General features: G+C 42.8%; 1 protein-coding gene across 1 annotated transcript; it reads right to left on the reverse strand.

The window, feature by feature from the left end:
- Positions 1–7931: 7931 nt before the first annotated feature.
- Positions 7932–10777, reverse strand: LOC108901717 (zinc finger protein 503). Its single transcript, XM_018703326.2, has 2 exons — positions 10102–10777; positions 7932–9527 (listed from the first exon to the last, which is right to left on the reverse strand). The coding sequence occupies exons 1-2, from the start codon at positions 10354–10356 to the stop codon at positions 8088–8090; spliced, it is 1695 nt and encodes a 564-aa protein (XP_018558842.1). The 5' UTR covers positions 10357–10777; the 3' UTR covers positions 7932–8087.
- Between the last annotated feature and the right edge of the window lie 2394 nt (positions 10778–13171).

Raw genomic sequence — 13171 nt, forward strand, 5'->3', positions numbered from 1 at the left:
TAAGAATTAATTCTTAACATTGCCAGATAGGGTCCCTACAAATATCTTCACATACACAGTTACTTTCTCTTGACTACTGCACTTGCCTAAATGAAAACAAAACTGGAGATTTGGATCCTAATATGAGTTTATAAAATGTTCTCATTAAAATATAGAAATTGCTGTGTTTTTGTAGCCTCTGGGGAGGTATGTGCTCTCTGTGCACTGTCTAGTTCAAGACTGAGGCTCAGAAATCGTGAACGTAGCTAAGAATGACTACGGAGTTTGCACTTATGCTCACCTGTGTGGGTGTAACACAGACTGAAACCACATTTCAGCTCTGCTGTCAGTTGAAAATGAATAATGTGCTGCTGATCATAACCTCGGGATAAAGCCATATCTGAAGCAGTATTTGAAAGATATCAAAAAACCCAGGATACCTCAAATTGACCCCTGTCGTTCATTTCCTTCAACAATGCATGTGCTTTTTTTTCCTTCTTTTTTGGGCTGTTGTGTCTTTTTCTCCCATACGAGCTCAGCTTTATGTTATACACAGCAATCCTCAGCCATCTGGTTTTCATTTCCTGTGAGGTTCAAGATGGTAGGAGAGTTTTAAAAAAAGGAGCCTCGTTTGAACCGGGGGCTAATGTAGTCAGGATGGAATCTGTCACTCAGTCTATTGCATGTTGATGACTAAGGGCAGTTTCAGCTGTAAGCAGTCCATGATTTATGGACACTGAGTGAACTCTTGTAAGCAAAAGCCAACTAGGAGTTCAGAGCAGCAACTGGGCCCTTTTTTGGCCGCGGCTGCTCGCCTGCATTTTCTTTCCATTCATGCCAAAGTATTTCGCACGGCAATTAGCTCCATCCTCATTTGGGTCTGCAGTCCCACAGGGTTAGCGAAGCCATTTATCATCCTCAGGGCTTGGAACTCCGTCTCAGGTAGTTTCTGTAAACAGTCATTGGCCCGGCTCTTTCCATTTCACTAAATGAGAAGGAGATACAGTAGTTTTGAGGTCCTGCCATCCATCCATCTGTCAGATACTTTGCTTTTTCTCTACAGGTGTGAAGGCAAAAGGGAAATGTCATTTCACATGGCTCATTAGTCATATGGTAACTACATAGTTAGAGTGAATAGAGCGATGACAGCACGGCCCCTTGCTTTTTTTCAGGGGGTCAACTGCTTTGGATTTGGAGAGTAGAGTGTGGGCAAGACTAAAGAATATTCTGTGCACAGCTAATGAGAGGTACACTTAAAGAAAAAGGACTGGGATTTTTTTAAAGAACATTAATGATATTAAGTCTTTTAATGAGCAAAATTTATAGAGCCTTTTAATAGCAGACTTGACATTTAGCACATGTATACACAGATACAGATGTAAGATATGTAACCTTGTTAGACACACATTAAAGAACTACTCATGTTTTATACTGATCTATGCGTAGGGTTATATTGAAATGTAAGTGCTGGCTCTGTTACAAGTATTTATATAGCTTCCAAATGCCTGTGGGGCATCATTAAAACACATATTTGGGCAGGCAGAGCCATAAACATATGCTGGATACATTTTTGTGTTCTTAGCCGAAACGTCTTCAGATGCAGCCAGGAAGATAATTGAACTACAGTATGCGCATTTTTCTATTTTCACATCTATCCTCGGAGAGTCGTTACTTTACAAAGAGCCTGCCAACTGATCCTGAATCCATCATTTGTTGAGCCGATATATTGCGGTGTATGTCGCTACTATGTCTTTATCAATCAGAATTAAGGAATTAGATTAAGCTCTTTGGTTTTCTCCTCCTTGAGTGGAGTCACACTGCAGTACAGGCCCAGGGGTTACGGGGAGTATCAGAGGGGACTAATTGTCAAGGTTATGTCTCCGCAGATGATTGATGTGAGGCCAGGCTGTTTTTGTCAGCCTGTCAGGTGGCTGGAATGTTTAATGTTCTCATTATTGGTTGCTCTGTTGTGTATATTTCTCTGTCAGCGCCGCTGAGCCATCTGAACTGCCAGAGCACTTCAAAGGCCTGCAGGTCATCCGTCTTCCCCCTGACGCCCTGAATGTTCAGCCTCAGCTGAGTGCTGGTGATTTGTTATGACTTGAGAGCCAGCTGACAGACAGGTCTCCTATAAAAAAACATGCACCCATTTCCCTTTTGTCGTGCAGTGAAAGCATCGCTGCTCCTGTAATGTGGTGGGGCGGCGGCGGTGGTGGTGGTGGAGAGGGGTGGGGGAGTGACATGACTGTCACAGGAGGCTGGCACCTGACAGTTGTGTCATCTCACTAATTTGCAGACAGGATGACTTGAAGTATTTTGTCTTCTTTTTTGCCTCAATGTGAGTTTTGGTTCTGGTGTCACAGTCTCTCACAGGTCACCATCTGTCGGTAGCGCACCACAGGGAACAAAGCTGAAAGGAGACCACTATATTAAGTCACATTTTCATATTCATCATTAGTCCAGTGCTTTGTATATGACGTGCGATGGCACTGAGCAGAGTGCATCATGGGAAGAATGCTGATGGCTGCATAGCCAGTCATGCAATGAAAAGTGAGAGGTGAGACGCTTAAGACAAGAAGGGGGGAAAACAGAATCCAAATCTCAATTCTTTTCCCAGGCCCTTTACAAGATTGATTGTTTTCTGCTGATCTAATTTTGGATCGTACGAAAACAGTCCATTTGTCTTAAAGAAAAATGATGTGCCACATGGTGCAGATGGAAATTTTTTTTGAAAGCTGAAAAAGATTAAAGAGAAACTCTGCTCCTCAGCCCTAATCACGAGCTGTAGATTACTCTGCCGATTTAACCAGATGGCAGGCTCGATTCTGCAGGCCCTCCTGTATATTAATGAACAGCAGTCTGTTATATTTGACTTAGGTAAGTGAAATGTCCATCACCTGTAATGGTCTGCCAGCTGGCATTATGCATTTTGCACCACTTTGGGTCCACGTGGCATTTTTCATTTGCAACGTTTGTGAGGGAACTTTTTTTTTTTTTTTTTTTTTTGGTTCCCTGCTATTTTCCATCATTGTCACTGCTCTGGTAAATATTTTTTTTCACCAGGAAGTAAAAGTCTCCAAGTTATGTCCACAGCTAATTTCCTCTCATAGGTCAAGGCAATAATTCTGGCACTAAAACTGTCTCGCTGGGCGAAGCACACAAGTTCGATAGTAACTTGATTAAGTTTGCCTGTCGACATGACTGCAAACACGGCAATACAGTATGTTAACAAACCTAATAATAAGAGGGGGGAGATAAAGTGGAGGGGATGGCTGCACAATTTCTGGCCAGTCGCGTGTCTGCTGCAACAAGCCCCTGACCTTAAGGAACAGCTTATGTTGGCTTTTGGTCTATTGTTAGTTAGTGTGCGAATGTTTTCTTTGTCTTCTCCCTCTGCTGGCTCGAAGTGTTTTGTTTATGACTGTATCAGATCTCACAATGGCTTACCACTCAGACCAGTTTGCTTAAGAAACTGATTGCCTTTGTCTCAGGATGTCAGTCTGACGGCACAGCAGAAAACTTAAAGAGGCAATGAACACATGTTTGCCAGCCCGTGCACCCAGAAACTCCATCCATGAATATGCCAAGCCTAATTTTAAACCAACAGCGGGGGAACTTTGGCTGCGTTTCCTAACCAGAGAGCACGAACAGCGAGGAAGCACAATGCCAGTGTGTCATACATTTAAACACTGTTAAATTAAAGGCTGTTTACTGTTCTCAGAGGCCATTCATCTTACTCAACGTTAGCCTGCTTCTTGCAAATTTGTCAGTAAGAGCTTCCACATGCCAAGACTGGGGGGGGTGAGTACAAAGTTGGGGTTATCAGAGGAGGGTTTTCATAGCGTGTCTCTTCAGTCAGCCTGTAGTTAATTAGCCACCTCCACACAATAAGGCCATAAGTCATTAATCACCCGAACCCTAGCAGAAGTCGACTCACTGTGAGCAAGACGTTTGGAGACAAAAAGTTTGCCGCCTATGACAGACTTCAAAATGGCCCCTGTCAGTGGTGTGTAAATTATAGGGCATGTTGAGTGCTGAAAGACAAGGGCCCACTGTTTAGCTCACTGTTGCTCTTTCTTTTGCTTTGTGTGTTGACAGACTCTCTTCAAGGGAAAATTCCCCTTTTCTCCATTTCCCATCAGCTGGCTTATGACTCAAAAAGACGTTATTGTGAGTATACAGCGCGCACACACAAGTTATCCACATTAAGATAATCTCAGTGTACCAAGCTGGTTTCCTTCATTTTATGATGCCTCGCTGGAGTTAATAGAAAAAGACAAGCTCCAAAGGTCAACAGCTCAGTAAAACCCAGCTTTAACTTTGCATTCTCACCGTTTACTTTGCTTGTCAAAGGGAGGAAATGATGGAGTGATGATAAATATGGGGCTTGTTTGGAGAAGCAAAAGCCTTTCTCCTGCAAAAATAAACCACCACGTTTCTCAGCGTGATGGAAGACACACTTCTCAGCTGATTGAACATGCAAAAGGTCATCGGTTTTTCCGTTTTGCGTCTGTAAACAGAGATCTGCCTGCCTTTCCAGAGCACATAAGCTTTGAGGAGGGTTTATCCAAAGCAACAGAAGTTTATCTAAGGACGGGGAAATCCCGTGATTGGGTCATTAATACGACTGACAAAAGGGTGTTAAATTCATTATGTGATTGCAACATGTGTAACAAGTGTTTGAAAGCCGGTTGATGTATTTATTTGATTCATGAACTTATTTGTGAAAAGTCCATTTTCGTACATGTCTGTAGGCGTGTGGGTTTTGAGTAGGAACATCAGCTCAGCAATAGCAGCGATGACGTTCACAGCCTTCAACCATAACAGACCGTGGACAGTGTAACACATGGCGCGCAGCTGTGCAAAAGTGACCATTTTTAACATCAACATGCGCTGTGCTGAGCTGCCCCCCCCCCCACTCACTCCAAGTGAAAGGCCGCGGGTCTTGCTCATGCTGCAGTTCAAAGCAGAGCAGGTGGGGCTGTGCCTGTGATTCAACGTGGAGTCACAAAGCCGTCCAGTGTCTCATCTCCTCACAGTATTTCATATTTAAACATGTGGGAAAGAGATTCACTGTCACAGGGAAGAAGATTGATAGACTTTAGCATGGTAGGGTAGATGTATGTGAAGCCCACTGAGCCAGTTAATGTCATAAACAGACATACCAATTACCCTCTGTCCATATGATGCACCATCTGCCCCTGATGACCTCTAGACCTCCTTAATTGTTTTTTCTATACTCCAACTCTACAGATAAAATATATGGTAAGACTTTAAATTGTTGATGTGCCCCACTCTCGTCCATTGCCAAATGGTAATGTAATTGATACAGTACAGCATTATAAATACTGACTAGCTTGTGGATTGCCCAACGAAACTCACGTCGAACAACTTGCTTATAAACTAAAAATTCAGATTGAGTTTTTTTGCTGGAACTAGGCTAAGCCTTTTAAAAATATATATTTATTGTTTGGTGGATTAGCATTGGATACTGTTTACCACAGCAGCGTATACAGCTACACGGTTATTTTTTGTTTTTTTTTACATTAAAGTTGAATTTAAAGCTAATGACAACAGATCACAACATACTGTAGGCTTTTATACTAACACTTAACTGGGAAAAACAGGTTTCTGCTACTATGCACCTCATTATTGGAATAATAGCAGCACATCTTCACTTTAAGACACTGTATTACTTTACTTTAACCCCACCCACACACATGTTAATGACATTTTATGCAGATATAAGGACACCTTTTTCTGTACTTAAAAGTGTACAGTATTTGGCAACAACTGTTTATACAGCAGCCTCTGCTTATGGAGGAGTAATACATTAATTAACATGTATATGTGCTCACAACAACTAGTGTGTTTATAGGACACTATTATACTACTATATGGTATTATTAATGTATTTAAACCTGTTCTAAATACTAGATAGGCTTAAAGTAAAGTGCTACAGAGACACTTATTCATCTTAGAGGCAAAGTTTTTCTTACTGATATTTTTAATAATTGATAGTGATAGTTCTTATTTCTCTGTCTCTGTGTATGATAGCTGATGAGTGTCATTTGGGATCTTGTGTGTGTAATTATCCTCAGCTCTAACTTAGAAAAGACTTCATCTTGATGAGACTTCCTGTTTGAAAAATAAAAGCTTGATAATATACTTTTAATTCACGAAAAACTGGATCACTAAGATTTCCCACAAGAAACATTTTCACACTATAAAATCCAAGACTTGCTGATTAAATATTCATTTTAAAGCAATTTAGTCCACATGTATCAAGCACAGATGCTGTACTTTAGATCCCACCCTAAATTCAAAATAATGCATCAACTGATACTATAAAATTGTATCTGAATAATTTATTGACTGGTTTGTCTGTTCGTACATGAGGGGATGTGTGAGCTTATACTCCAGTGTCACACATCAGTTAAATGGTGAGAAATAATGTCCACAGATCTTAATCCAATTTGTTCACTTCACATTGTTGTGCTGTTTGTAAATGAAAAAAAGATGCAGCACATATGAGCCACGCTGGCTTCATGGCTGACTGGTTGCAGTGCTGAATTGTGGGTTAGGGGCTTTATTAACATCTATCACTGAGCTATGTTTAGGACTCATCTGCATGAAGGATGGGTGGGTTTGATGAATATGACATCTGACCGTTAATGATGGTGATTTTTACTGCTGGAGAACAGCCTGATTTACAGAGGACGGATAATGACACTATTGGCTTGATTTAGTTGATTTGTTTTAAAGTGCTGATTAAATAGTTAGGACCTCGCACTATTTCATGCTCTCTGCTTCACGGCTTCATTAGAGCGATCACAAAAGCAGCGGAAACGTCCCACATCTGGTGTCATCGTAAATCTTTGTTTAGCCAGCTCCTCACTGATATCAGTGGCTCGTTTGTCTTCGTTAATGAAACGATCATCTGTGACCTCGTGATTGAGAAGATTCAGCATGTTTTGATGTGCTCATGAGATACTACAACTGAACACACACACACACACACACACACACACTGTACATACTGTAGCTACAGCACCAAGCTTTAGCCTCTTGTCACCATGAGTTAAGAAAATAAAAACATACATGCTAACAGAAACCTAAAAACATGCAAAGGTTCTGTTATTACACAAGTAGTTCTCTGTCTGTAGGCCTTCTGCATAACCCAGGACATAAAATGACAAAGCTGAGGTTATACATAAAGGGAAACAAGTTAGAGTTTGCCATGACTGTCCACAATAAAACAGAATATATATACTTTTTCATGTGAGTTGCCACAGCCTCAGAAACAAAATATGGATTAATTAAATAAATGAATAATATATATTTGATTTTTAAAAAACCCACAGTAACCTTTCACAAGCTGAGAATCTCACTGCACAGCTAAACTAATGTCCCAAAACAAAATAACAAAGAAAACCATATAAAAACTTAGTTGATTAAATTCCTGCTATTATAACTTTAAACTCTCTGACCTTATTTGAACTGATAACGCAATTTAAGCATTATAGTAGATGTGTACCCCCCCCCCCCCCCTTTTTTTTTTAAATCTCAAATGAAACTTTCAGACAGACACTTTGAGAGATGTCCGAAGCTTTAAAAAAAAAAATGTCATCCAGGTTTTTTAAAAAACTGCTCTCATGAAACGTTTGGCTCCCCACAAAAATAAATCAATGATGTTTATGAAGAAGCTGCTCTGATTGATTTTCCACGTCCATCATTCTGTCAAAATCACGCAGTACAAGCAGCCCTCTAACCCGCCTGAGTGAAGAGGAATTAAAATAACTTTTGCAGGAGTCGATTCAGCATTAAGATTAAAATCCATATTATTGCTTAATGGTTAAAAAAAAAGTTCTGCAGAAAAAGAGACTTTAGATGCACAGTAGGCAAAAATAACCAAGTATTCTCTCCTGTGTAAAATAATGCACATTGAGGCCTTTCAAAGTTATATTATAATTATTTTTTATTTTAGTCACGCTTGAAGCTATCGCAAATAAATACAGTGATCCCCACATGGATCCAGTCCCTGCATGAAGTACAATATAAAACTCATTGGGCCTAAATCTCCTTTATAAATGTATAATTCTTTGCTTCTACTGGTATCCTAAGGCCGAGGCTGTTGTCAGTCTTTGTCCATACAAGGCGTACGGGGAGTAATACGGCCCGGTGGCCGCAGGCACCGGCACCGGGGCCCCGGGAGTGGGCAGGGGGCTCTTTGAATAAGGGTGATACCGGCTGCTCAGTCCGAGAGGGTGATGGGGGCCCCTGAGGGCCAGCGTGCTGGGGCTGCCCGGGCTGCCGTTTGGAGGCATATGCATGTGACAAGCCATAGCAGCGGCGGCAGCGGCGTTGGCGAGAGAAGATGACCCCGGGTACCCGGATATCAACTTCTCCGTGCCGGCAAAGGCCGTGTGAGTCCGCAAGTGGCTGAGCAGCTCCTCGGAGGAGGAAAAGCGCTTGTCGCAAGGTCCGTTAGCAGACACCCAGTTACACACGTGCGGGAGGGGGTCATTGGGCAGCATAAACCCGTAAGGATATAAGGGATGTCCGCTGAAGGAGGGGGCCGGGGAGTGCACGCCGTGTAACGGGTGCGTCGGGTACATGAGCGGGTATCCAGATTTCAGCGCGGTGGCGGCCGCAGCGGCAGCCGCAGAGTCATGTGCGCAGTTGGCGCTCGACGCACCAGACAAATGGCTCGTGCAGTGGTAGCTCAGGCAGTAGGGGTCTCGACACAGACTAGCAGACATTAGAGACGGAGGGGACGCTCCAGCCAAGGGACTCGTCCCCGCTTTACTGCATCCCAGAGAGCTGGCAGCAGCGAACTGTGCGCTTAGTAGCTGGCTGCTAGATTTGGTGGGGTCAAGGGTCATTCCAGGAGGGAGGAACGGCTGCGGGTAACCTGCATAGGCACCCGCTAAACTTCCAGGGTAGGAAATACCAGCAGGTGGCAAGGGGAAAACTGTATGACCGGGCTTATAGGGGGAAACGGGGGCCACCAGTCCAGAACCGAGGACGGAGGAGGATGATGAGGTCACAGATGTTGAGTCTGATGTAACAGTCTTGGATCCAGATGTGTTCTCCTGGTGTTGACTGCCATCAGAGGTAATTCCACTTATCCTATGGCTACCGTTACTCTCAGTCGTACTGCTTTTATTGCTATCAGACTCCTTCTTTTCCTCCTTGTCCCCCGCTTTGCCCTCAGACGGCAGTGGAGAGACTGAGGTGCAGGAGCTGGGGCTGCCTGTCCTGGGGGTGAACGGCTGGCAGGTGGCGCTAGGCACTCGGAAACTGGTTTTATCTCCACTGAGGCTGCTGCTCGAGTCCTTCTTCTCTGACGATTTGGAGTAAGGTTTGAAGCTGGATTTGTCGTCGGCTCCGATGTCGCTCATTTTCAGCGGACCGGATTTGGTCTCCTTGTCGCTAGATCCATTTGAGGTCACAGAGGACAGTTTGGAGGAGGACGGCGGGTCCGGTTTGCCGATCTGAGAGCACGTCTGGGCCAAGAGAGCCAGTGGACTTTTCTTGGCATCCAGCTGTGAAATAGAACAAAAAACAAAAAAACAAAAAACACACCAATTAATGAAATCCATCGAAACACTTAAACATAATGTTTTTGTTGTCAACACGCACATGTGACCGTTCCGCGTATTTTACGCATTGCGCATAAACTTATCTCGGGTTGAAACTCAAAACAACTCAGCAGGATAATGGCATGAAAAGAGGGAACGTGCACACGCAGCGGATTTCCACGCGATATAAGATAAGATAGTACAACTACCACACGTCCACGGTGACATTATAAACATGGGCATCCATCTGTTGCAAACAGGTTATTGATATTTAAAGTGAGTCCATATTTTACAGCTCAAATGCAAAGAAAAAAAATCAGAGAAACCAACTCAGAATCAGGTCAAATAATCGCGAACAGAGAGTATTAGGGGCTTTTATTTTCTGTATTCGCTGGTTCATCTCACAGTCTGAATAAAATCTTCAGTCACTGTCCACAAAATTCATCCAGCGATAGCGTCCAGAGTTTAAACACTTAAAAGCGAATTGATGCCGACGTGCGCAAACGTTTTCGCCGAAAAAAAAAAAATCGCTGCTTACCTCGATGGGACTGATAGGGGTGGACGGTAAAGGCTGGAGGTATTCCGGGTGTAAAATGTGTCCTGCCCGAGCCGTAAGCATTTTCAAAACCTTTATGGGAAGACGACTGGCTTGGCGAGAAGGGTCTGCGGGAGAGACGGAGTTGTGGACGGATAGCTGTCGGATCTTCACTGCGCCCTTCTCTCCCGAGGAGCCGCTCTCCCACGCTGGATTCGTGCTATTTCTCAGGACAGAGACCGTGGGCGATGTGATCATGACCCAATTCTCGTGGAAATGGTTGAGAAATACATGTGTAGGGTAAAAGAAAGCCAACACTCGGGGTTAAAGCCTTCAGCCAGAGATTTTTTTTTTAAAAAAAGAAAAGAAACAATGTTAAATCCCTCAGAAAGAGACGCGGACAGTGTATGTGAGCAGAATCCCGTGCGCTTCTCAGCCGCGTTGCTTCATTCCCCGGCGTTGCTCTGACAAGTGTGGCTGCGGGTCCGAGAGCTGACTCGGGTTTACGTGGGTCGTGGGCAGGAGGGATCACTCCGCCTCCTCGCGAGCGGCATCTGAATTAGTCCGCGCGCGATCACCAGCCTTTTGCCACCGCCTCCCAAAGAAAGACAGAGATCCCGAGCTGAAGAAGGGTTGAGGGGAATGTGACGTTTCCTCTTCACACGGGTGTGTATTTCATATCTCACCCACTCCGAGCGCTTTTAATTTTGAGGGTGTTTTTTTTATAAGCGTCTTTGCGTAATTGGAGCTTTGACGCATGCGCCGGACCTGCGTCCTGCGCGGGTTGGGGGTAGATAACCAGGGGATAAAGATGACCAAAACATTTTTATGTCAAGTGTGCACAAAGTAGATTTTTAATTAACACAAAATAATTTCAGACAAGAGTCAGATAATTATAAGATATTGGGCAAATTGACACCTCTGGCCAAATTATTGGACGTTTTCACTCCTTGTTCTGAAGTCATTTTGAGCTAATTCTCATTTGGTTAAATGGACTACAAATGGGGAAACAGCACTTCAAGCCCAGAACGTCTCGCCCTTGCAATAAATTTACATCACGAGGACTCATTAGCGAATAAATTTTGACTCCAAAACAAGAAAAATAACCAGCTGGGGGCTTTTCACCCAAACCTACAGCGATATCCATCGCCTTGTTTCACATTTTCTGTAACTTTCTCCTCTCAATCTTGCAGCCTGTCATCTGTCAGTTCCCTGTCCTGCACGCCAGTTATCTGTCAGCTGTCTGTCTGCACATTTGTGTGTGTGTGTGTGTGTGCCTCCTCTCAGTCAGATTCAGGTCAACCACTGTAAAGCGAATCCGCGAGAAGTGGGGAGAAGAAGTGACGTGTCTCTCCCTCTCACTCCTCCATCATCATTTAGGGCCTGTTCTAGCCTGCCTGGTCCGGTGAAACTCCAAAGTGCCATTTGTTTAATTGGAGATAAGCGTTTTTACAGAGCCTACAGAAGTCTGTTTAATACAATGTCAAGTTGTTTTTTTTGTTTGTTTTTCGCAGATTAAAAATATTCCTCCACATTTCCGCCACACTCAAGCCAAAAATTCCTTCTTTTTATTCCAAGAGCGCTTAAATAACCCCTCTTGTGACTGCCATTAATCATTAAAGCTTCCACATTTCTTCCCATCGAAATAGACCCACTTATCTTATTACTCAATAGCCTATAAACGTCTTGCTGATCAGGCGAAAGTTAAACATATGCAAGTGTTTTTTGATTGATAACAGGGGTGCTGTTTTCGGCAACGGCTGTCAGGCTCTGACACAGCGCTTTGAGTTATTAGGGCAGAGAAGGGCGACCATAAATTTCGACCGTCAGGCAAAAACTCCTTTATTGTGGACGTGATGGATGGCTCGCCGCGGCAGACACCAAATTCTCGGCTTTATCCTTAAATGGCTGCACATTTTTTCTTTCCCCCCACCACCCCTCGTCGCCGTAATTCATTACTTTTAAACAGAAAAGCTCGAAATCTCCCGTAAGTATTTCACACAAGGACACGTTTATGAATCACCCAAAGTCCCGTGCAAATACAAGCGTTTACAAGCAGGGCTGGATAAAGCTCAAGTCGGTGATTATTACATAGAAAACAAGCCTCTAACTGGGCTTTACATTCAAAGACTAAGGATTAATGTTTTTCATTAAAGGATTAATTCGTGTTTTTTTTTTCTTTTAAAGTCCCTTAAAGCTCACATTTTGACTTTATGAATTCAGGAAATGTATGAACTCAAACTATACACATAAAAAATGTGGGTTAACTAAGTTGATAATTTTAGCAACATACAGAGTTTCTGTATTAAGCAAAATCTGTGCCAAGTTTGTCACCAGTGTTCAAAATGTAACTTTCTCATCCACTGGAAAAGCTATTTTTTTTATTTATAAAAATGCATTTATCAGACACATTTAATCAGTTATGACCTTTAAAAAACTTTTTTCTATTTTGTTTTATTTTTTGTACAGAGTTTTACTGCTAGCTATTGACTGTCCTTATCTTTACCCTTGTTCTTAGCCAAAAGAAAATACAAAATGATAACGCAAAACACACGGTTTGGCAAACACTATGAGTCGTTTTCCGACTCTTATTTAGTCCGTCAAGTCAAGTCAATTTTTATTTATATAGCGCCAATTCACAACAGAAGTTATCTCGAGGCACTGTACATATAGAGCAGGTCTAGACCGTACCCTTTATCTTATAAAATTTACAGAGAGAAACCCAACAGATCCCACCATGAGCAAGCACTAGGCGACTGTGGCAAGGAAAAACTTCCTTTTAAGAGGCAGAAACCTCAAGCAGAACCGTGAAAGGACACAGTTATGTTTTTGTTTCTTAAAGTGACTGTGAATTTATTCAGTATCTTATGAAATCCAAGTACGTAAAACGGCTGAGTGAGATAATTCTCCACCGGCCTCCAGCACTTGTTTAACTTCTAGTCTTGATTTAATCTACTGTGGTGCTCATCTGAACAAGAGCTACGCCTTATACTGTGTGTGTGTTCCCAATTTACCATTGGGGTTGATTAAAAATTGAAAATAATGGCAATTAAAGTCACAGTGACAGGAGCTG

The sequence above is a fragment of the Lates calcarifer genome, linkage group LG23 (genome assembly GCF_001640805.2).
Source record: "Lates calcarifer isolate ASB-BC8 linkage group LG23, TLL_Latcal_v3, whole genome shotgun sequence".
Lineage (NCBI taxonomy): Eukaryota > Metazoa > Chordata > Actinopteri > Centropomidae > Lates > Lates calcarifer.

Excerpts from the sequence above, each read along its gene's own strand:
- LOC108901717 (XM_018703326.2), bottom strand. The coding sequence starts at position 10,356 with ATGATCACATCGCCCACGGTCTCTGTCCTGAGAAATAGCACGAATCCA. Across the intron at positions 9,528-10,101 it reads CCCCTATCAGTCCCATCGAG|CTGGATGCCAAGAAAAGTCC; the intron begins GTAAGCAGCGAT and ends TCTATTTCACAG.